General features: G+C 40.3%; 1 protein-coding gene across 2 annotated transcripts in view; it reads left to right on the top strand.

Annotated features, from left to right (window-relative positions):
- LOC149247548 (SNF7 family protein) overlaps positions 1–26,331 on the top strand; it is a 207,602-nt gene that overhangs the window by 53,484 nt on the left and 127,787 nt on the right. The window contains exon 2 of one of the 2 annotated variants that reach the window (XM_089458247.1): positions 4,572–4,631. The exons of the other annotated variant lie outside the window; for it this stretch is intronic. Coding sequence (XP_089314373.1) covers positions 4,572–4,631 — 60 coding nt within the window. The remainder of the gene's footprint in view (positions 1–4,571; positions 4,632–26,331) is intronic. 2 annotated transcript variants of the gene reach the window in all.

Below are 26,331 nucleotides of genomic sequence, written 5' to 3'. Positions count from 1 at the left end.
TCGTAGCCCTCATCCTCCATAATTGGAACTAAAAGGGAGTTCGTTCTAAGACCTAGAGCAAACAAGATGTTATGAATAAAATAATCCATAAAACATTAATTAAATAAATAATAAAAATATCAAAATAATAATAATAAATAAATAAATAAATTATTCAACAACAATTACTAGTTAGGAAGGGTTAAAGGGTCAAATGCCATGACCATTCACCTTTGTGGCCAGTCAATGCCTATATAGGCAACCGTCATGAAGGCAATGTAAACATCATTCATTCATTCTCAATAATAAATTATATACACTTATTCACATACAAGTATTCTGCATACTAGAGTTTTTCTTTTACAATAGTATTAGAGCACTCGATCCTCTCACCTGGTTGCACAAACCGCTCATTCTACTGCACTATTCATACTACTGCTTTGCTATCCCGCTCTTCCTTCAACACCACCATTCTTTCTCATATCCACACAACTGTCATTTCTATGTACAACTTTGTTTCGTTGGTCAAATTGCTGCAGCACAAATTGCCCACACCAATTCTAGTCCTCTGTCGTCGCTCATCTTTGCTATCTTCACGTCATTGTTCCAATCGCCTGTTCCTCCGCTAACTAAACACTATCCCTAGTCGTAGGTCAATTCCACCACAACTGGTGTTTTTGTTCCCCCACAACCCAACTCAATCCGCGGTCCTGCAACAGGGCAACAATGGTATCTACGTCGTGTTCCTTTGTTCCTCGCTGCGTTGTGTTCCCTTGTCCCTCGCTACCACACATCATCCACCAACAACCTGTATTCTAGCCGATCGATGCCTCGTTTCCATTGTTGTCACGATTCGTCCCATAACCATATCCTTAATTGTCGATATTCACCTTTGTTTTATAAATAGTATAGTTGACTTATAAATAAATTCCTCTAATATGGTTAAGTTATAATTTATATTTATAGCTATAATTAATATAATGATATAATATAATAAATCTCTCTCTCTCTCTCTCTCTATATATATATATATATATATATATATATATATATATATATATATATATTTATAATTAATTATTGAAAAAAAGAGAAGTAAAAAAAGGTGGGCTTTTCCAAGAAAAAAACAGATCTAGGATAGGGAATAATGATGAAGCTGGCATAAATAAATATTGAGAAGAACTCAATAGTGTACGTCATTGTCTCAACAACATTCAAAGGAAGAAAATAGAGTTAGGAGAAGGACAAAAGAAGATAATTGAAACTCATAAGCAATTAGTGATAGATATTAGTAAAATAAACAATATTGAAAAAATGTTACAAGGAATGCAGAGCCAAGAAAACAGAGATTTTGATTATTGTTGGCAAGCCTTCTTAAAATTGAGAGAGGAAGACAAACATGAAGCAACTCTTAGGCTTAAGGAACAAGAAGAAAAAAATGGACTAGTTAGTAGGAAGGGTGAATTCATTTTTTTTAAATCCCTTAAACGCTCAAGAGCTAATACAAAGTCTTAAATCTCAAAATAGTGAAGACCCCCCAAATCATGAGATTCCGCAAATACACTTCTTAGGGAGCCAATACTAGACAAAAATTCCAGGGAAGGACTGTCAACGAATTAAAAAGGAACTACCTAAGTACGATGGTAAAGACCATAAGGGAGTTGTTTCTTGGCTCAATAAAATGGAAGACATCTTTGAATCAAACCCACCATTAGGTGAACATGAGAAAATCATGAAAACATTTGATTGGTTCCTATGGTGGTCTGACACATGTGATGGCTGTTCTTTTTATTGGAAAATTTTCATGGATGTCGCTCTAAAAAGATTCTATGATGAAGAAGAAGATGGCGTCTACAACAAATTTGTACACCTCAAACAAAAGGGGACTGTAAGCGACTATACCCACAAATGGGAAGTATTGGCTACACGGAAACAAGGATTCACAAAAGAACAATTACTTAAAATGTATATTTGTGGACTGAAGGACTATATTTGTGCTAAATTGAAATTATGCAAGCCCAACATTATTCAAGAGGCTAGACCCACAACAAGGCTTATTGAACAAAAAACAAGTCCAAGAGGCCATCGTCACCAAGGAAGATGAAAACCAATAACAATACTCAGGTAAGAAAGAGATAAAGAAATGTAGATATTGTGGAGACAAATGGTCGTCAAGACACAGATGCCTGAATAAGTCATTATTTGAGGATTCAAACACTTCAAGTAACGAGTCAGAGAAAAGGATAAAGAAGAAAAACAACTATCGTAAGTGTGGGAAAGACTAGACACCAAGACATAAATGTGAAGACATATCCTTACACTACTATAAAATAGTAGGTGGAAGGCAAGTAGAAGTACAAAATCTTGATGAAGATATCACTATAACACACAATGCAGATTCAGATGCTAAGGAAACATCACAAAAAACATCGTTAGCTAGGATCTCATGTGTCCAACAAAATTACGATGAAGAAGGCAAATTTTCAAAAGACCAAAAACAATGATCAGCTGCAAAATACATTCCACCACACCTTCGAAAGAAGAGAACCTTGTCTCCAAGAAGAAAGAACACTAAGCTTACAACACCACCGAAAAACATGATGTGAGGGGATTACGACCTAAAACCTTGAAGTTTAAGGTGATCATAAGAGACAAAAATGTCAATATACTTGTAGTTTCTCGCTGTACACATAATTGTATAAACATTGATCTTGCTAAACAACTTAATCTTTGTTTGTGCCCAATCAAGGACCTGACCATGACTGTTGCTACTTGGCAAAAGTTTGAGGAAATACGAGAATGTCATAAGGTTTCAATCCAAATACAAGAACTTCAACTACAGACAGAACTCTATGTCCTATCGCTCAAAGAAATGGATATAGTGCTAGATGCAGAATGGATATAGTGCTAGATGCAGAATGGTTAACGAAGTTAGGAAGCTATACTACAAACCTTGAAGAACAATTCATGGGGTTTGATTGGCAAGACCAACACTATAAATTATATGGGGTTTGCTAGCCTCAAAGATGATGCAAATACATGTAAGAACTTCACCAACACATGAATCACAAACAAAGTCAAACTCATAAAATTAAATAGAATGTCAACCCAGAACGTGTTCAACTAGCGAAAACCCTACTTATTATGCTTTGAGGACAAAGCATCTCTGAGAGGGTGGCAATGTTATGAATAAAATAATCCATAAAATATTAATTAAATGAAAATAATAAAATAATTAACTAATTAATTAATTATTTAACAACAATTATTAGTTATGAAGGGTTAACGGGTCAAATGACATGACCATTCACCTTCGTGGCCAGTCAATGCCTATACAAGCAACTTTCATGAAGGCAATGTAAACATCATTCATTCTTTCTCAATAATAAAAATTACTTTTACACACTTATTCACATACAAGTATTCTGCATACGGGAATTTTTCTCTTACACATGACGTCGTCAAAATATAAGGAGTTACTTGACTCAAGCTAGAAAGGAATAGTACCAAATCCTACACTAGATACTTGGCATAATCGCCAAGCTCAACTTGTATTCTCGAGCCTTGTTTTGTTAGACTAGAAAATCACTATTAGGCTGATGTCATTTGATGAGATGCGCCATTTTCCACGTAACACACATATCTAGGAATGGTGTTTGTAGAAAGGCAAGATGCCATCGAGAAATCCTTCTTGAACTTGGCAGTAGACTTGTTCATCTAAGTCTCTGCTGAGGTTGATACTTGCTTCCCTTTCGCCTTCTTCTTATTTGGAGACCATGATGCATAATGATTGTGTTTATGACAAACAAAGCACTTGATTCTACTCAAGTCCTTCCTTTTTGGCTGTGATGTTGACTCCTCACTCTCTCTTTCCCTTGTTAGGACCTTCACCTCTACTTTATTTGACTGACCAAATAGGGCTAGGATTTCATCACCACCCTTTGTGGTGCTTCCTTTGCTGCATTTATTACATATATTCGTTGGTGTGCCTAACATTTGAAGTTTACTTTAAATGTTTGATAACATGAACGTTCATTCTTCTAAAGAAGAAATTGTGAAAATGAAGATCTTTTTCTTTTCTTCACCTCTAGTGTTTATGGTTTAATCAATTACATTGTTGATTTTAATAATTCATACATTGCATTTTTGTTACTCATTTTAACTTCTAGATAAATACTATCCATTCAGTACCAAGTGCCTATGTACAACATTTTTTCTTATAGATTTTAAGCAATAAACACAAAAAGTTAATGCCTTTTATTTTAGGAAAGAGGACAAAGCCATGTGCCTATACAAGTAGTTAGGTTGGAGGAACATTTCTTTAAAAAATTCATTTTTGAAGGCATCTGTTCGATATGTAGTATTGAAACATCTCTATGTTTGGAATATATATTACTATATTAGTATCTAACGAAGTAGAAACTTAAAACAGTGTGCGGTGGGATGCATACCTTTGCTTTTGTGGGTTAAAGAGGTTGATTCATTCTGTTTTGATTTACATTTGCTTCTGAATAAAAAATTCTAAAAATACTGTTTCCATGTGGGAGGATACATATCAACTACCAACTATTGCTTCTCTTTGATTTGAGCAGGTTAAAAATAAATGGTTTGTTAGAGGAGGCTTGACACCTCTTTGTCTCAATCATGTTTTGGTGAGTTATCTTGCACCGTTTTCTAAGAAACCCGTCTTTTTTTTGTATTTGGTTTGCTCATGCTGTATTTGTAAGACACTCTTGCATTTTATGAGGAGCAAGTTGATGTGTCATTTATTTATTTGCACTCTGGTAGCTTTACTAAACTAAATAGTGTAACAGGTCTTGTAATAGCGGCAAACGGTTGTGAGAGATACTTGAAAACAATTAAAAGGTTACCTTCCAGATTTACAAATTACATTTCCTTAGTTGAGTTAATACAAGGCCTCAATTTAATAATTTTAAAAATGTAAAAAAAATGGTGCAAATTTGCACCAAAATTTAGATAGACCACACGTTTGTTTAGAGGAAAATATTTATGAAATGTTTTTCCTAAGATCTAAAGGATAAGCATCCTGGTGGTTCATTGGATATATCTAATATTCTTAAATTAGATTTTGAAGTGTCCAACCTTACTGTAGTTCCAAACTAGAGAGGCATTATGATGGCAAATAAAGACGTGTGCAGATTAGGATAAACAAGAACCTAATGAAGTAATCTTGTTTGCAATTTTGGGCCATTTCATTTCAATGATGATGAGGAAGATGGTGATGATGGTTAACATCCGCTGAGACCAAATTTGGTCCATCGGGCCTTAAGAAAGTTAAGGGATTGCTTCATTTGCTTAAGGCTTTTAGTTCTGTGCTTGAAAAGATTTAAAGACATATTCAGAAATCAACAGTTTTGATGAGTTAAAGGTTACAAAGCTCAGTATTGTAACGAATATTTGAAAATTGTATGTCTCACTCATCTAAGGGGTGAGTTATAGCCTTCTGGAGTTATAATAGGATTACTTTAAACTTCTTCATTCCATTTTAACAGTATATATGTCAAATTCTCTTTAAAAGGTCTTTATATCATGTGCACAAATATATAAATTATTTCAATTTATGTTCATAATCTTAGATGTTTCTGAAAATGGGTAGTGACTTGAGTTTGTTATTGACAAATGAATCAATAATGCTACCAAATTCCAAAGGCATTCTGGGCAGTTTGACTTCTGTTGTATTATGCAACAAGCTCACGAAGCAGAGGAAAGGATAGATCAATGTTAAAATTGGCAACTAGGGACAAACTCCATGTGGGTCATCTTATTTACGGCAGTTGATATTTTTTTTGGATTCCTCTCGTCGAGAGGTGTAGGATTGATCTAACGATCATCCGATTCCGACATGTATTCATGGAGATATGAATTTATTTGTATTTCTTGACAATTTGTCAAGGTCGGCCAGCAAGTTAAGTTGTGTTGCACACCCCCAACTAACCTCAACGTTGCATATAAAAGGAGGAGACATTGTGTCTCATTTCACTCACTCTCATCCTCTCATCTCTTCCTTGTCTCTTGGGTATACACAAGGAAGGAGGACGCAGATCTCTTGGGCAGCTTTGAAGAAGGACGCAGATCTCTAGGGCATCATTGTGAGGACGCAGATTAGGGCAGCGAGGACGCAGGAGGGTACAACCATCTGTTTGGGGTGATTTAGGGCTGCTTTGACCAGCATCTTACCCTCTTTGACTGTGGCTTTACATGGGCAACTTCTCCTAGGCTAGACGAAGTGCTGTGTTGACTTTTGGAGGGCTGATTTAGGACAGCGTTGACTGGTTAGGTCTGGCTGCAGGTTGCTGTAGCTTTCATTGCTGCAAATACTTGCTGTTGGAGGCCGAGTTCTCCTAGCATATCTTAAGGTCATTGGTGAGCTGTTTGACCAGCTTTGACCTTGTTGATTTGATTTATGCTGTTGCTGTTATAAATCGCAGATTTGTGATATTGTACTATCTCTCTCTGTGTGCTTAATTATTGAAAAATATAGAAGAATTGATCAAATGGTTTCCCTGCATTGGGGTTTGTCCCTGGCTAGCCGCCACATCTTGTGTCTCTTGTCTTGGCTTGTCTTCTGTCGATTTTAAATATGTTCTATCAACATTTTACTTATATGTTAATGTGATTGCTATACTGAGAATTGACATTGGGCTAATAAAAAGAATTGAAGTAAATTGCTCTAAGCAGAGAACATACCATAATTTAACATGGTATCAGAGCCGAGGTGAAGACAAAGCCCAAGCAAGAGCAAGAGCTATCACCGAAGACCGTTGGAAAAAGTCAAAAGGCTTCATGGGTTCCTCATCACACTTCCCCACCGAAGACAAGCTTCGTGAGAAGTCTGACTATCATGGATGGAAGATGTCCCTTGATCTGACATTGGAAGAGCAGGAAGTGTTGGATTATGTGAGAGGTAGAATTACGGAGCCTCCATCAAATGCACCGACTACTACAAGGAACAAGTACACTAAGGGTGAAGTCAAAGCAAAGAAGATCATCCGGGACACTATTGACAAGCGTTTGGTGGCCTACGTTTTCGAGTTGAACACCTCCAAGGAGATCTATGATACACTGGTAAGCTTGTTTAAAGTTAGTGATGCAAATCAAGTTTTGTTCCTCAAAAATAAGCTGAAGGATATTAAGAAGGGTGAGGACGAGGATATTCAATCGTATTTTTTAAGGATCACTGAGATCAAGAATGATCTCCTATCGATTGGAGAAGTCATTGCTGACAGGGAAAAGTATCACTACTTTTGGAGGGCTCCCATCCGAATGGTATGTATTTAGAACCACTTTTCTCAACAACGATTGAATTCTGAGATTTGAGGAATTGATGGCAAGATGCATTCAAGAAGAGACAAGGATGGTGGAGCAAGAAATGCCTTCAAGCAAAGGCAACCCCACTTCTTTCTCCTCTCAAGCTAAAAGGAGAAATAATTTTGGGTCTAAATTCAAAGGAAAGGCCAGATCAAAGGGTGGAAGAAAAGGAAGTTGCTTCGCTTGCAATAAATTTGGCCACTATGCAAGGGAGTGTCCAAATAGGAAGGACACATCTCATGACGATGATTAAAATCACTCTCGGGGCAACTCCAACCACAATCAAAGGAATGGCAGGTTCAATGGCAAAGGAAAGAGGAATGCCGAAAATCAAGGAAGTGGTCAACCCTCCAGGAAAGCAAGGAACTCCAGTTATGAATCAAATGTTGTTCACAATAAGCAAGATGAATATTAATTGATATCGGCCCTCTCCACTACCTCTCCTTCGGACTCGTTGGGCAATTGGCTTATTGATAGTGGTGCCTCAAGGCACTTCATTGGTTACAAGGAAGCTCTCTCTAATTTGATAGAGAAGGAGACAAACTTGGAGATTATTCTTGGAGACAATTCCACCTATCCTGTAAAGGGTGTAGGGAATGTTACTCTTCAATTAAATTAGGGTAACACAATTCATTTGCAAGAAGTCCTATATGTACATGATCTCAAGAAGAACCTAGTGTCCATTTCGACAATGGAAGACAAAGGCTACAAGGTGGCCTTCATTGATGGCAAGGTACGTGTGTGGAAAAAGAATTTTAAAGATGCTTTCACTCTTGGGTTTCGAGTTGACTCTTTATATCAAGTTGGAGGAAGTCTGTTGGGAGTCATGTCTTGCGATACATCTCTCCAGTTTGAACTATGGCACCGGAGGTTTGCCCACCTTCATTATAAGGCTCTAACCGATGTGAGACAAATGGTGACAGGGATGCTCGAGTTCAAAATAGAGCATGAAAGTGTATGTCCGGGATGTGCTGTAGGAAAGCTCTAAAGGGGATCATTCCCCTCAAGCCATAGCAAGACCTCCGACATTTTGCAGTTGGTTCACTCCGACATATCTGGTATGATGCCCATGAACTCTTTGGGAGATATTTATATTATCTCATTTTTACAGATGACTATTCTCGCAAGACTTGGATATACTTCTTGGAAAAGAAGGATGAAGTGTTCTCTTGGTTTCGTCACTTCAAAGCCTTGATCGAGAATCAAACCGAGAAGAGGATCAAGATCTTAAGGACTGATAATGGGACCGAGTATGAATCCAATGAGTTCCATGACTTTTGCAAAGAGGTTGGCATTATGAGGGAGACCACAACACCATACGCTCCTGAGTAGAATGGTGTGGCGGAAAGGAAGAATTGTACGATTGTGGAAGCTGTTCGTGTCATGCTCCATGATCAAAGGCTTCCGAAGTTTCTATGGGACGAAGCTGCGAATACCGCCGTATATGTTCAAAACCGATGTCCTCATCAAGCATTGGATTCCAAGACTCCCGAAGAGATGTTCACTAGTAAGAAACCTGATGTCTCTCATTTTAGAATTTTTGGAAGCCCTGTATGTTTTCATGTGCTGAAATAGAAAAGGAGCAAACTGGGTGCATTTGGAAAGAAGGGAATCTTCGTGGGCTATAGTGAAAATTATAAGGGCTATAGAATCTATGTGGCTGGTCAAAGGGAAGTTGAGATTAGTCATGATGTCACCTTTGACGAAGATATGGCTCTTAGCAAGGTTGACAATCTTCCTATTCTAAGGAAAACTAAAAAACGCTGACACCGTGAAGCCGGATGAAAAGGAAGATGAGACGATGCTCGATGTGGAAGAACCTATGGATCATATTGATCCCCCTTCGCAAGAGCCTTGCTCTTCTAGGAAGAGGCCCTCATGGTTTAGGGGGACACTTGATGATGTCGAAGGACATATTGCACCTAGAGGGACTTTCCGTGAAAGTAAGAAGCCGACCAGGTATCAGGGATACTTGACCATTATGAGCACCATCATTCAAAATGAGCCTTCATTGTTCGAAGAAGCCGTGAAGCATCAAGTATGGAAGGATGCTATGAATGAGGAATACGAGTCCATCATGAAGAATGATGTCTGGGATGTGGTCCCCAGACCCCAGGACAAAACAGTTGTCACCTCGAAATGGCTTTACAAAATAAAGCATGGAGCTGATGGGAGTGCTAAAAAATATAAGGCTCGCTTTGTTGCTCGAGGCTTCTCTCAAAAGGAAGGTGTATATTATGACAAGATATTTGCACTTGTTGCTCGTTACACCACCATCCGCTCGATCATAGCCCTTGCTGCTTCACAAGGATGGAACCTACATCAGATGGATGTCAAGATCGCGTTCTTGCATGGTTCGATTAAAGAGGAAGTCTATGTGGAACAACTCGAGGGGTTTGAGATTCATAATCGGGAATCTCACGTATGCAGGTTGAAGAAAGCCCTCTATGGGCTGAAGCAAGCACCCCAAGCTTGGTATGAGAGGATCGATAGCTACTTGATGAAGTTGGGATTCACTAGGAGTGAAGCTGATCCAAACCTTTACTTTAAGGTTGAGGATGATAAGCCTCTCATACTGGTGCTGTATGTTGACGACCTCTTTCTGATAGGTGCAAACCCTTTCATTCAAAAATGTAAGAGGGAGTTGGCTTCCGAATTTGAGATGAAGGACCTAGGACTGATGCACTATTTCCTAGGGCTGGAAGTCTGGCAAGCCAGGGGAAATTTTCCTATCTCAAGGAAAATACGTGGTGAAGATATTGGAGAGACTTGGTATGGTGGACTGCAAGCCCGTGACTACCTCGATGGAGCTTAACTTCAAGAAGTTATGCAGTAGTGCTATCTAACCTGTTTTGGGAAATGCTTCCGATTATCGTCAACTCATAGGAGCATTGACGTTCTTGGTGAAATCCCGTCTGGATATATGTTTTGCAGTCAACACATTGAGCCAATATATGGTTGAGCCTCATCACTCACATTGGATTGGTGCCAAGAATCTTCTGAGATATCTTCGAGGCACAATCACTGTCGGAGATGTGAGGCTACATGGATATTCTAATGCTGATTGGGCAGACAGTGTGGTGGACTGAAAGAGCACTTTTGGGTGTTGTTTCTCTTTGGGTTCTGCCTCGATCTCCTGGATGAGCAGGAAGCAGAAGTCGGTGGCTTTGAGCACCGCTGAGGCAGAGTACATTGCTGCGAGTATGGCCTCCTGTGAGGCTGTCTGGTTGAGGAAGCTCTTCAGTGAGCTGTTTGGACATATGCTGGATACTATTGTGATCCTATGCAACAACTAGAGTGGGATTCGTTTATCAGAGAATCCCGTATTTCATGATCGCTCCAAACATATCGATACCAGGTACCACTTCCGGGATATGGTACAACGAGGAGCAATAAGGCTCCATCATATTGGGACAGATGAGCAGGTCGCCGACATTCTAACGAAGCCCCTGGGAAAGGTCAAATTCTTGACTTTCCAAGAACAACTAGGAGTCGTTGAGAGACCCTCTTATGAGGGTCTTGTATGATGCATACATTGAGCTTCGAGGCGCTTGGGGTACTTCTTGGAGCGACAAGCGACCATAGGGTGACTCACCCTCCTCTAGTGGTGCGCTGTGTACAAGGTGAATGGTTTAGCCTTCCCCTGTGATACCCCGTGGCGACATGTAGGCAGGATGAATGGTTCATCCTTCTCCTGCCAAGACATCCTACCCATGTAGTCTCGGACTCATGGGAAGTACCTCTCATCTAGCCAATGAGTAGTACCGATGGACGCATCGTGTATCTACTATACTCCCTATGCTAGGATGACATTGATCTGGGATCAATTGGAACTGACTTCGGGTCAGTAAGAGTGATATAACTCACTCTCTTTTGGAACTGACTTCGGGTCAATAAGAGTGGTATGAGACACTCTCTTTATTTGGAAATGATTTCGGATCAGTAAGAGTGATATAACTCACTCTCTTTTGGAACTGACTTCGGGTCAGTAAGGGTGCTATTAGACACTCTCTTTTATCTGGGACTGACTTCAGGTCAGTAGAGGATGGTATGATACATTCTCGATCATTTCTTCTTCTTCATAGTTCAACAGAGCAGAGCAGAGTCGACCAGTGTAGGGCAGTGCATTTGATGGCAGAGATAGTACTGACAGACAGATGGATTAACAGATGGAGTTCTCCCTAGTTGAGAGGGAGTGTTAAAATTGGCAACTAGGGACAAACTCCATGTGGGTCATCTTATTAATGGCAGCTGATATTTTTACTTGGATTCCTCTTGTCGAGAGGTGTAGGATTGATTTAACGATCATTTGATTCTGACATGTATTCATGGAGATATGAATTTATTTGTATTTCTTGACAGTTTGTCAAGGTCGGCCAACAAGTTAAGTTGCGTTGCACACCCCCAACTAACCTCAACGTTGCATGTAAAAGGAGGAGACATTGTGTCTCATTTTACTCACTCATCCTCTCATCTCTTCCTTGTCTCTTGGGTATACACAAGGAAGGAGGATGCAGATCTCTTGGGCAGCTTTGAAGAAGGACGCAGATCTCTAGGGCATCATTGTGAGGACACAGATTAGGGCAGTGAGGACGCAGGAGGGTACAACCATCTGTTTGGGGTGATTTAGGGCTGCTTTGACCAACGTCTTACCCTCTTTGACTGCAGCTTTACATGGGCAGCTTCAACTAGGCTAGACGAAGTGTTGCCTTGACTTTGGAGGGTTGATTTAGGACAACGTTGACTGGTTAGGGCTGGCCACAAGTTGCTGTAGCTTTCATTGCTGATTTGTCCCTCCTACTTGGACTGTTTTGGGTTGCACATACTTGCTGTTGGAGGCTGAGTTCTCCTAGGATATCTTAAGGTCATTGGTGAGCTGTTTGACCAGCTTTGACCTTGCTGATTTGATTTATGCTGCTGCTGTTATAAATCACAGATTTGTGATATTGTACTATCTCTCTCTCTTTGCTGAATTATTGAAGAATATAGAAGAATTGATCAAAGGGTTTCCCCGCATTGGGGTTTGTCCCTAGCTAGCTGCCACATCTTGTGTCTCTTGTCTTGGCTTGTCTTCTGTCGATTTTATTTATGTTCTATCAACATTTTACTTATATGTTAATGTGATTGCTATACTGAGAATTGACATTGGGTTAATAAGAAGAATTGAAGTAAATTTCTCTAAGCATAGAACATACCATAATTTAACAATCAACGACTTGAGAAGTATCCTCTTCGAGAGGGAAACCTCCTTTACATCACATAAATGAACAATTCTTGGATTATACAAATGATAAGACCTCCTTGGTATATATAGGAGTCTAAGGGGTCACAATATAATCAGAGCCTACATAACAATAATAATGTAAGGGCACAACAATAACAATAGTGGGCTTCTATGGGGCACAACAATAACAATATGGGGGCTACACGGGCACAACAATAACAATAAGGGGCTACACTAAACACTAACAATAACAATAAGGGGGCTACACTAACAATAACAATAAGGGGGCTACAATAGTATTATAAGGACCTAACATGCCCCTCTCTCTCAAAAAAGTGTTGTCCTCAACGCTTGAGTAGTTTTGGATGCTTCTTTATAAAATTCTCATCCTCCCATGTGGAAACTTCAGCGGGTAAGTTCTTCCACTTAATGATATACTCTAAAATTAATCGATTCCGTAGCTGTCGGATTCTTGTTTCCATCACTGCTCTAGGTTCAAATATGATTTTTCCTTCTTCGTCAAGCGATATTGTTTGAACTAGGAGCTTGTTGCTGATAACCTTATTGAAGCATGAAACATGGAAAACTGAGTGTACTCAGGAATATGCATGCAACTCCAATTTGTATGCCATAGTACCAATCTTTTGCAACACCTTGTAAGAACCATAGTACTTGGGTGATAATTTATTATCCTTCTTAGCTTGCTTGAGGGACATTTGTTTGTATGGTTGTTGCCGTAAAAATACACTGTCGCCTACATCAAAACAATGACACCTGGTATCCCGTACAAGTTCGCTTTGATACCAAATGTTATGCAACAAGCTCACGAAACAGAAGAAAAGATAGTTCAACGACTTGAGAAATAGCCTCTTCGAGGAGGCAACTTCCTTTACATCACATAAATGAACAATTATTGGATGATACAAATGATAAGACCTCCTTGGTATATATAGGAGTCTAAGGGGTTACAATATAATCAAGAGCCTATATAACAATAGTAATGTAAGGGCAAAACAATAACAATAGTGGACTTCTATGGGGCACGACAATAACAATATGGGGGCTACATGGGCACAACAATAACAATAAAGGGCTACACTAACAATAACAATAAGGGGGCTACACTAGCATTATAGGGACCTAACATGTTGAATATAGACTTTGACTATAGGTTTGAATGCAGTTTCTCTCTCCTTTGATTGAGCAATTTTGGGGCTATTTTGACTTGACTTTGACCAACAAAGGAGGCTGAATAGTTTGACCTTTGACCGAGCCCTTTTGGAGGAGTTTGACCGTTGACTTGTGGACTGGTTAGGGTATCTTTGACTACTGTTGACTTTGACCAAATTTGATAGTTTAATCAAATTTGACTTTTGGGTTCTTCTCTTGGATTTTGAATATTGGTTTATTATAAAGTCAAAGCTATTGACCTTTGACTTTTGGTTGATGAATTGGATCATTGTAATCTCTCTGTTGAACATTTTATGGCAATCTAATACGAAGAAGAATTTTTAAGGGTTTTCCCCCTTGTGGGGTTTTCCCTGGTCTTTGACCAAATTTCATGTCTCTTGTTGCTTCAGCCTGCGGCCAGCCCTTCAGCCTCGGATCAACAAAGGGTATGGCTCCCTAGCCCTTCTGGAGAGGCAGTGTTTCCGGCACCATTTCCAGGACATCTCGTCCAAAATGAGCATCATGAACACTTTGATTCGCCCCACAGTACTTTACGGCTCAGAGATTTGGGGTCCCTCTCTCCTAGAGTCAGATTGGGCTTCAGTGGAGCGGGTCCAAACCCTCCTTTTGCGCCGCTTCATTAGGTGCAAGCAGACAGTTCCTCAGCACATCATTCTAGCAGAGTTCGGGGCTCAACCTTTCCACCTAGAGGTGATATTCAGGTTAGTGTCGCTCCTGCACAGGCTCCGAGGCTTGGCAGATGTGAGGAAGGGTCGAGATAGATACCCATATTTAGCATATTGCTCTTGGAGAACATTGCTCGTATAAAGACAGGCCGATCCAAATGTTGGTACACCGGTGTGACAGAGCTTCTGGAGGCTTCAGGAATCCAGATTGACCATCTCCCTCCTTTTCAGTACTCTCTGAATGCTCCAGGCCACCTCCTTCCCAATCAGCAAGAGTTGAATAAAATCATTAAGGAGGATATTTACAGATGATACATTTAGGCTACATGGACCAATCATCCCAATCGGTTGCGTCCAAAAATGGCATTCTACGCGAAGCATTCCCTGGAGATCAGGGATGGGCTCATCATCAGACCCCAATACACGTTCCAGCATTGGATGCATGCCTTAGAATCCCCCTCGGGTAGCTCAGAGTTGGGTCTCATAGACTCCGGGTGGAGACAGATCACCACATCGATAGTGCAGATAGGATTTGCCAGCTTTGCCACTTACATGAGATAGAGACAGAGACACACTTCATCTTCAGATGCCCTGCTTACTACGAGATTCGAGGTCGTTTTCATTGTCTCTTCAGGTATTCTTAGACTTTGACCAGCTTCCTCAGATATGTTGATCCGAGATGCCTTGCACTTTATCTCTAGGAGGCCTTCAGATTTCGGGCCCGTTTTCTTTAGCCCCCCACCAGATCGGACACCACGCAGAAGATCATGGACTTCTTTAGGGCGCTACCATCAGCGCGGGGCACCAAAAGAACCATTGACCGACCCATAGACACTAAGACCAGATCAGTGCGGTCCCGGGGGGGCCGACCCACCAGACTGCACCAACGCTTCAGGATTGGATCCACCCTTGGGAGGCACCCTAGAACCTCCAGGCGACAACAGCGACAGCCCAGTATGCCCACAGGACAACAGACTTTGACAAGCTTCTCTCAGTTTTCTTCTCTCAACCTCGGATGTTAGGAGTAGGAATTGGAGAGGAGACTCCTTTTTTCTCCTTCTCCTTCTCTACTTCATCGCAATGCTTTGTTTCAAAGCCGAGAGCTTCTAGCTTCTACATTTACATTTACTTAGATTATAGATGTATTTTCTGCTCTAAAAAGAAATGTTAAAGGGGACTGTTTGGTCCACCGGCTTGGCATGATGTAATCATTGTAACCGATAGTCCCGTTGACCTATTATGGTCATTTGTTGGACGTTAATAAAATTATCTTATCTTTATCTACTATACAGTGCGTTTATTGTTTTATCTACAATTGCTATTTATCATTGGAAGACTAAATTTGATTGCTAATTGAATAAAATATTGGGCTAAAGTGATTGTAATACCATAGAACAATGGAAAATTAACAGAATGTCCCTTGTTTTCCCAAGGGCAACATCCTCGTCGAATGTCACATCTTTGCTAAACTCTATAGTCCTTTGACCAGGCACATATATTTGATACGCTTTAGATTTTTCACAATAACCAACAAACATACCTTTCTTTCCAGTGGCATCCAGCTTGTTCCTCTTGTTCTTCGACACATGAAAGTACACAAGGTAGCCAAAGATCCTTAGATGTCCAACATTGGGCTTCACACTTGTGAACACTTCTTCGGGAGTTTTGTCACCCAATGCTTGACGAATAATCTTATTTTGAACATAGACCGTTGTATTAGTGGCTTCTCCCCAAAGGAACTTTGACAATTTTTGATCATGCAACATAGTTCGGGGAGCTTCCATGATGGTCCTGTTCTTTCTTTCAACCACACCATTATGCTCGAGATTATAAGTTACAATGGTTTCCTTCTTGATTCTAGCCTTCTTGCGAAAATCAATGAACTCATTAGAAGTGTATTCCCCAGCATTGTCAGACCTGAAGACTTTGATCATTTTCCTTGTTTGGTTCTTTATTAGAGCCTTGAAATCGTTGAACATATCAAATGTTTTGTCCTTATGCTTCAAGTAGAATATCCATGTCTTTCGAGGGAAGTCATCTACAAACATTATATAATATAGATAGCCACTAAGAGATTTTACCGTCATGGGTCCTCATAGATCAGAGTTTATGAGTTGAAGAATTCCTCTTGTCTTGCTCTTATTAGAAGGGAATGCTCCCCTCAACTTCTTTCCACTTGCACATCTTGGACAAACCCTATCATGACTAGCTTGAACCTTAGGCATTCCAGAAACCATCCTTCTTACTTTAGGTAAGGTTACATAGTGAAGATGGGAAAACCTTTCGTGCCATAGCCCACTTTGGTGATTGCTATCATGCAGCAATGCTCACAACGGTCTTCCATTGACTCTATGGAGTCCTTCAATTCTAGATCCCAAGGTGAATGTATCCCTCATGCAAGATTCCATAGGCCAAGCGAGGACCTTTCTTCTTATGAAAGCAACTCTCATCCCTTTGTCTTCCAAGGCAGATATAGAGACAATGTTCTTCTTTAATGCCAAAACATACATAACATCATGAAGAAGTATGGTTTCCCTGTTGGAGGATGTAACGAGTTTAGGTCTTCATAATTATCATTTGGCTCATGTAATGATGTAATCTCTATATTGTTCAAAGAAGAAAGTAAAATTGTAAAATAAAATTATTTATAAATCATGGGTTTCATGCTTGGTTCAATGGTCAATCGGTCAAAGCATCCATTGTATGCTTATAGGGTTTGTCATGAGTCAAAGGTCATTGTTACATTGTAAAAGACCCTTATGGGCACATGTATCAAAGAAGAAAAAATATTTTGTAGTTAAGAAGTATCTAGATGCTCCAAAAAGATCAAGTCGGCCTTGGGTTGGCTTGAAAATCCACATGAAAAGGCTATATAAAGGAATGTTTTTGACCTCTTTGGTAGACAAGTAAGTTCACATATTTGAGCTTTTGATCTGCGGTTTGGAGGAGGAGCGAAGGTATTAAAAAATAAATAAAAAAGATGATCTTTAAGGCATGTGAAGGTGGAATGTGTTGAGAAATATAGGTGCAGCTAGATTAGGTGATTTCTCTTACCTTGATAACTGCTTGTGATGTATTTTAACTTAACTTGATTAACTTCTTCTTTCACTTGATTATTATTATGTTCTTATCATCAAACAACTACCAGACTTTGAAGATCAAATAGACAAGAGGACACAAAATGTAGGCTGCAAGTTAGGGCCAAAACCTCTACTCTTGAGAGGAAAATCCACAAGAATTCTTCTCTTCTTATAGAATGTTTAGATGACGAATTCCTAGACCTAAGACCCTTCTCAAAGACCCCTCCAGGACCAAGTCAAATTTATTCTTCATGATGAACTTTTCTTTCCAACTACTTTGACCTAGCAACATCCAACAATTTCAACCTAGCAACCTCTAGCAACTTTGACCTAGCAACCTCCAACAACTTTGAACCCTAACAACTTTCGACAATTTTGATCTAGCAACAACTTTGACTTCCCCAACAACTTCTTCTGCAACTTTGACTTCGCTAGCAGCTTCTTCTGTAACATTGACTTTCCCAACAACTTCTGCAATTTCGGTCTAGCATCTACTTTAGAAACCCTAACATGAGAGAGAGAGAGAGGTCCAAAACTTCGATCTTGCTTCTCTTTCTTCTTTTCCTTGATTTTCGTCCTTTTCCAGTTTCTTTCTTGAGGAGATCGAACTTGCTTTCTTGTTTGTCGAATGTCTCTACAAATGAAGTCGAGGTTCCCTTATATATAGGCTTCTTAGGAGGTCGAATTGCTGTCCATGAGGCCGACTTGATCCTTCATACAACTACCTCTTCCAAATCATGTTTCTTTCAGGATCTTCCATCCAATCTCATGAGTACAGGTTGTAGGTGACTTTCTACAACCCTCTTTTGGTAGCCTTGTAACAACCCAACCAGATGCTTTCAAAAATCAAAATGGACAATAAATCAAAGTTACCTCTTTATGATGGCCTTTTTTCATGACATCAACTTCTTGCAACATCAACATCCTTCACATGTATGAATCCATCTCCAAGACATTCATTACGAAGATTCTTCTTTTGTAGTATACATATTAGGGTCTTCATACCTTCTTCTTCCATGGAGATGTCATAGCTAATTCTTGTAGTTATCGAATGTTGATCACTTATCTTATAGACGCATCTTCCCATGAACTCTTCTTTCATCTTTTTTCATATATTGCTTTCCTCAGGATCTTCTTTACATGGTTCTTTCAACATAGGAACTATGGTTGTCAACCACCTCATATTCCATATGAGGTCATATTATGTTGATTTCATCTTATCAATATGTAGAAGAGTTCAAGGCACTTTGCCTACATTCCTTCATGCATCATTCTAATGGAAGAGATCCTTCTTCTTTGATCATTCTCATGAGATTGAGCATTCAACCATGCTATTTGCAACTATATGATGACATGGATTTATCTATCAAATACATACATACTTTTTCCTTCTTTGGTCATCTTGGCTTCTTTCTAGCAGCTTCCTTTTCTTGCTTGAAGTTGGGATGGGGTCCCCTAGGGTCAATTTTGGGGCAAAAGCCCAAGTTTTGTTGTATAAAAATGTAAATTCTCCGCAAATTGTGGTCGCGGAGCACGTAATTAGTTAGAGAATCATAAAGGGTTTTACCCTTCTTTATGTAAGTTGAGTCTACTTTTTGAGGATCTACCCATGGTCCGCGGACCATGGGATTGTATAAATAGGTGTGTCTTAGGATGTCTAAGGCAAGAAATGAAGTTTTGTCTATGGGAGAAGTCTAGAGAGTTAGCAGAGAAGAGTAGGAAGAAAGGCTCTGCAGTTGTGTGCACAGAGGCCTAGAGTAGAGTCCACAGCTGAGTGCGCAGATCCTGCAGCTGAGTGCGCAGGGAAGTTTGAGTCTGTAAGTTGAACTGAATATTAATAAAGAAGATTGTTGCAGAAATACCTGTGTTTATCTCTTTACTTCTGTTTATATGAATGCGCTTTATGTTGTGATGGGTTTATGAAATAATGATGTATTGATGCGCGACTTTACACGATTTATATTGTTATATGAATGCAATTGATGTTAACTGTTTACGCGAAGATTATCTTGTTGTATGTTAAAGTTATCGAACACTTAGGCCGATCTGAGTAATTATTGGGTTAAGAGTAATCTTGATGCGCGTAAGTAGCTGATTAGTCTGTTCAAGGTCCGTGAAAGACAATCGTAGACCTTCGCGGAGGTCTAGAGGCTGATTAAAGGGAGTTATATCGATAAGCCATAAAGGCTTATCGATCTACGCGAAGGCAGATTTAGGGCATAAAACGACATCACACTGATCTCTGGGTGCGGAAACTTGGTTCTAGCATCCCCCCATACTGCTTCAGGTGAGACTTCAGTCCGTGCTCCATGGATTGATGCTGAAAGGGCCAGTAGTGTAGGGATTTGTTTGGCGCAACTAACTCTGAACCTGGGTCAGGACCCACTAAGCCAACACTTGAAGATGAAAGTACTTCAACCAACTCAACATGCTACACCTCTTCGTCATCATACCTTACTAGTGGATCCCACACAAGGTGGAATGTGGACCATCTGCGAGGCACTTGCTTCTTCGAAGTGTTGAAGAGTCTAGGGCATTCAAGTTAATATGATTCTTCTTGTCGATGATAACTATTTGTGAAATATTTTTATCATTTCTTATTAGCACATTCTTTGCTTGTTATTATTATTAGAGTGTGTCTTCTCATTTCATCAAATAGTTACCAAAACAAAAGAGACAAGAACACAAGATGTTGGCTTTCTGCTAGGGCCAAAACCTCTCACACTTTGAGAGGAAAACAACTCTACCAATTTGTTATATATATCTTTTGAAGTGCTTAATTTTGATACATATGGGATGAGGGAGTCCTTGATGGATTCTATGAGAATCCTCTGGGCCCTCACTTCCCCTTTCATGTATCTAGCAAGTGCTTGAGCATCTTCTTTAGGAGGTTGGGTTATTGACCACTTGATGTGTTCCATGACTTCATTCTCAATAAGGTTTAGATTTGTTCTTTTCTTCCATGCAAGAAAATTTGAAGCCCCAACTAATTTGTTTCTCCTTGCAAAAAGACATTTTGATAGATTTAGATGAAGTCATAAATATACTTGAGTAGATGCTGCTTTCTCCTTTAACTTGATAGTGATATAGATAATAGAAGACTACTTCTTGATAGATTCTTTCTACAAGAGTAATCCTTGATCCCTTTGGGAGAGAGATCACTTTGATGGATTTCTTCAAAGATTAAAGCTTTGCTTTAATTAGAGAGAGCTTGCTTCACGAACCCTTTTGAAGATGATGACAATGTTCTTTGCTCTAGCCTTCTTTAGTCTTGAAAAAGCTTCTACTCCTTAGATGATGGTTGAGTAATGATATCGGAAATGCTTCTAGGGTTTTTAGTCTTTCTTTCTGCTTCCTCCTTGGTGATGATTCCAAGAATTTTGCTGAAGTAGATTTCTTCGATCTAGGGTTTTGGTATGATGTAGGTCTTGAACTTTCGCTTTGGTATTCTTTGACTCGCTTTGATCCCTTTCTTGAAACTTGACCCTTGTGTCTCTTTGATTAGATGCCCTCTTCTTGACTTTGTCACCTTAGCTCTGATACCATGTTGAGAAATCTAGGGCATCAATAGTTAGGCGATTTCTCTACTATGGTAATTTCTTGTGAGTGTCTTTTTACTTCTTGATTATGATCTTCTCTTTTTGTGTTCTTTTCATCAAGACAATTAACAATTCATGAACAATAAAGAGACAAGAGACACAGTATATAGGTTGTCTATTAGGGCCAAAAGTTAAAACCTCTCACTCTTTGAGAGGAAAACCCAAACAAATTCTTCTTATAGAACCTTCAATTGACGAATACCAAGACCATGACAAAGACCCTTGACACTAGAGCCCTTCCAAGACCAAGTCACAAGCCTCCTCTTCACCCTTAGATCAATGTTGCTCTTCTTCCTCTTCTCGGCTTCCTTCAGAATTTCAGCCTCTTCTTGTAGGTCTGCAACCTTTTGCTTCACAACAGAAACCCTAGATTAGCTTTTGATCCTTGAATAGTCTCCTTTTAGAGGGAGACTCTTTTCACTTCTACTCGGATTCCTTTAGCGAAGTCTTTACCCAATCTAGATCACCCTTATATGATTGCAACCTTCGGCCTCCTTCAGATCTGTAATCTTCGCACGTGTGAGGGTAGACTAGCCCAAAAACTAGTCCCACAATGATGTCACTATCTTCGCTATCCCTTCTTCTTCCTTCGTTGATGTTAAGGCTCCTTCTAGGATGATTTTCGCACTTGGTTATCTCAGACTTGCTTGACCAATTGTTGTCCTCCAAATGAGGCCGAGCACTGCTATATATAGTGGTTTGTCCATGACTATTAGGCCGACATGATCACTGGAATAGGCTGACATCATCTTTCTAGAATTATCCCTTTCATTGTAGGCCGACTTGAGTGAGGACTAGTGACAAGGTCTTGGAGGGTGAATTACAAAAACAAAATTGACTTTTTTTTTTTTTGACAAGATCGGCTGCTATATATTGATTGAAAAAGGGAATAAGGCATGAAGCCATACATAGATTGCTTCGAGAGCATTACAAATCCAAGGAGAAAACCTGAGGTTCCTGTCCTTGAATTGATTTCTATAACTTCTAGCTAAAAAACATCTATTGCTACTATAAATTCGGACATACTGGTGGCACCAAAACTTGCATTTGCAGCACATAGTTAATCAATGTCAATACCACTGATCTTTCTCGCTGTGGAATCCTCTGGGTTCTGGTATGCTTCCATTGGCTTTGCACTTGAGGATGTTGATTTATCTTTCTGCTTTGCTTCCATGATTTCCTTTAAGATTGCCAGCGATTCCTCAGCGTGAATGCATCTATTGCTGAGTCCGTTGAACTGCTCATGAAGAGTATGAACTCGGTGGAGAAATAGGTTCATTTCTGTGCGGTATTTGCTGTGTAAAATTCTGAACTGCTCATCAAATTTGGCTTCCAGGCTCCGGATCTGTTCAGCGTGCCTGGCTTCCATGTTCCGAACTTGATCTTCCAATATCCTTTGTTGAGCTCTGACCTCTTCAAATTCGGCCTGAAGATCGCGGCAATGAAAGCATTGCTCAGGACGTTCCATCACTACTTGGGCTTGGATTCTCTGAGGGCCGATTTCACTGTGGTGGGCTGCTAACTCCTCTTTGCTGCGGGAGAAGAATAAGAAGGGCCGGATGATGATGCGCAGGGTTGAAGGAGGAGTTCTGAAGGTTAGGGAGAATAAACAAAAGGGGGTCGTGCTAACAGCTCTCACTTTCTGAGTGAGAGAAGGGAAATAAAAGAGAGGCTGGATGATAGCGCGTAAACTTGAAGGGGAAATACTGGAGATTAGAGAGAATGAACCAGAGAGGGGCGTACTAAAGGGGCAAGTTTGAAAGATGGAGGACGGCCAGCAGAGGTGAAGTAAATAAAACAGAGATTGATGAAGGAATGGAGCAGTAGTTCTCGCCTTCCCACTGAAACTATTCCTGAAAAGCACCACGATAAAGATTAGAGAAGAGATAATCAAAGCAAGGAATGGCGATACCAGAGATTGATTTCGTCTTCGACTCTGGACAAGTGCGCCTTCTTCATTCCAGCGAAGCTGCTCTTGCTCATAGCAATGTATGACAAGTCTTTGCTTTCCTCTGCCCATATTTATGGAACGGAACCAACCATGGCCTGAATGCATTGCAGAAGTCGGATCCTCTGTATTATTAAGATATTTCCCTAAATCTCTAAGTCGATTTGCTGGAGCAGTGCAATCGTTCTTCCGTCCTTCGCTGAGGTGATTGTTTTTTCTCGGGATGTCAGTTATTCTTTGAATCAAGGCCTGAATGAGACTGTTTATGCGCTTCATACTCTCTGTCAAGTGTCCTGGGACTGTTGTAACCATGCCCGTCACACGCTTGCTGGATCTGCGTGCCTGGGCAATGTCAGGGTCGGCCTGCTTCATGGCAGAGGCTGGAAAAAATCTTTGTGATTGTGCCTCAATGCACCTTCCGGATGTCCAACTGCGTTATTCGCATGTTTATCCGCTTCCCCATTGAGCGTGCGAAGGATATGGCAGAATCTGATTTTTTCAAAGTGTTTGGTGAGGAGATTGATGCGTTGGATATGTTGCTGAAGATTACTGTTTGGAGATATCCGGCGATGGTTCATGAGGCCAATGACTATGGAGGAGTCTCCTAAAACAAGAGCTTTTCTAATCCCCATGCTTTTTAATTGCAACAACCCTTGATACAGTGCTAGAGCCTCTGCATTATTATTTGTTTTTTCCCCCAAACTCCATTCGTAGTTGCAGATTTCTTCTCCTAATTCATCAATGATAACACCTCCTGCGCCTGCTGGTCCTGGGTTGGACTTTGAGGCGCCATCAAAGTATAAAATTGGGCAGTTGTTACTCTGGATCCACCTCTTGTAATCCTGGGTTGGTAGTCTAATTTCCCAATCCCTGGTCTGGTGTTGATGCTGTCTGTCAGTTCTCTGAATACTCTGTTGATGACCTGAACGACCTAGAATATGCTTGATCATGAGCCTCTCCTCAACTGAATAGTTTGTTGCTTTAATTGTTCCTGAGTATTTGGCTGCCATCGTCTCCTGCGCCAAGAGGTGAGCATTGTTGCATGTCTTCCAAACATTGCCCTCTTTGTTTTGAAAGATTTTCTTGTTTCTTGTGAGCCAGATTTTCCAAAGAAGGTTGTGAGGTATGATATCCCAAGTTCTTTTGACTATCTTGCTCCTTTTATCTTTCCAAGGGCAATTCCTTCTCCAATCTTGGATTGTCTCTGCAATGTTTTGCTGAGGTTGCCATGTTATATTGCCCAAGTTGGACATGATGGTCCAGCATTTCTTCGCGAAGATGCAATCAAGGAATAGATGGTGGATGGTTTCCTCCTCAGAGCAACAATTAGGGCAGATTGAAGGTCCATGTATCCCTCTCTTTCTTAGGTTTTCCGAAGTGAGGATTCTACCCTTTAATAGCAACCAGATGAAGAATTTGACCTTGGGGATGGCCTCAGATTTCCATATTGTTCTCCATTGATTCCAGGCGGGTGTCTGGTAAGTGTTGTTGCAAATGAATTGATAGCCAGATTTGATGGTATAGCTTGAGCCCGTGGGGTCCCATCTAAACCCATCTGCTGCTCCTTTTTTAATGGGGGCTCTGTTCTGAAGATTTTTATGGAGGGCTTGATAGCTTGATTCCAAGTGTGGGGGAATAACTGGAAAGTCCCAGCTAGTCCAAGCTCCAGTATCAGCATCCCATTTTGAAATTTGGTCCAGCCTCTGAATGCCTTTGCTGTTAAGATAGAGGATGAAGGGAATGGCTTCTTCAACAGTATTTAGAGGTTGGAAACCCATAATTTTATCAGTGGCATAATTTATACTGCTCCCTTCCCCCGGAATCTTTGAGGTGTTTTGAATGAGAGTGGGGATTGCTTTCTTACAGAGGTGCCAGATTTTGGTAGAATCTCTATTGGGAATATCAGTTTCAAGGAGTCTTTGTTTATTGTCAGAGAGATATTTGCATTCAATGACCTGTTTCCACCAGGCTTTTGGTTCATTAATTAGCCTCCAAGCCATTTTAATCCCAAATGCGAGATTTAGAATTTTAGGAGCTCTGATTCCCAACCCACCTCTATCTGGAGATTGTATTACGCTTTTCCAATTGACCAAATTGAATCTATTTTTTTCTTTTTTCCCTCCTTGCCATAAAAAATTGCGGAGGGCGGTTTCCAGCTTATAGTGAAAAGAAGCAGGAGCTTGATAAAGAGTGAATCGGTATAAAGGTAAGGAGGAGATACCTGATTTGAGCAAAATTAATCTGCCAGCTGGGTTAAGCCATTGAGTTCCCCATTGCTGAACCTTCCTTTTGACTTTGTCTATTATTTCATTCCAGGTGGTGGCTTTTAGAGAGCCCATGGTGACCGGCATCCCAAGGTAGGTAAAGTGGTCCCAGGTTGCTTTGAAGGCAACTCCAAAGATGTTAGCAATACTGTGGGCTGTTTGATTGGAGATGTTCCATCCATAGATGCAACTTTTTTGGAAGTTGACTTCTCCTCCTGAGCACGCCATAAATTGATCGAGGAGGATTTTGAAGCGCCTTGCTATAGTAGTGGATGCCCCACCAATAAGCAGAGTGTCGTCAGCAAATTGAGAGTGATTGATATTTTTCACTCCGTTTCCAAACTTGATACCAGAGATGAGGCCAACTCTTCTGTTGTGTTCAAGGGTGCTGCTAAAGGATTCAGCCATCAAGATGAAAAGATAGGGGGAAAGAGGGCAACCTTGCCTTAGCCCTCTTGAGGATTGAAAAGCATCGCAAGGGCGGCCGTTTATGAGAGGCGAGATCCAGGGGCCAGAGATACAAGCGGCAATGGTGCTGATGAAGGCAGAATTAAATCCCATTTTCCTCAAGACAGCGAACAAGAAGGAGTGTCTTACTCGATCGAATGCGTTGGCTAAATCTAGCTTAAGAACGAAGCCTTTCTCCTGCCTAGATGTGCTGGAGTGGATAGCTTCTTGAACCAAGGTGATGGTATCATGAATTTGCCTGTTGGACATGAAGCCTCCTTGATTTTCAGATATAAGGGAAGGGAGAAGTGGCTGGAGCCTGGCTGCTATAATTTTTGCAAAGATCTTGTAAGAAGTGTTACACAAAGAAATAGGTCTAAATCTGGAGAAAGAAGTGGGGCGGTTTTCCTTAGGAATGAGGGCGAGAAAAGTTGAATTTGTGAAGCCCCCCATTTTCTTTTTCCTTTGGATTCCTTTCATCATTTTAACAAGATCTTTTTTTATCAAATGCCAATGGTCCCTGTAAAAATTTATTGGGAAACCGTCTGGACCTGGGGACTTGTCTGGTTGTAAAGTCCAGATGGCTTTTCTGATCTCCTCCTCTG

Source organism: Pinus tabuliformis, chromosome 7, assembly GCF_031772625.1.
Source record: "Pinus tabuliformis cultivar Carrire ecotype Pingquan chromosome 7, CPIR1, whole genome shotgun sequence".
Taxonomy (NCBI): Eukaryota; Viridiplantae; Streptophyta; class Pinopsida; order Pinales; family Pinaceae; genus Pinus; species Pinus tabuliformis.
The sequence above is the reverse complement of the archived record's forward strand: the minus strand, read 5'-3'. Positions and strand labels throughout refer to the sequence as shown.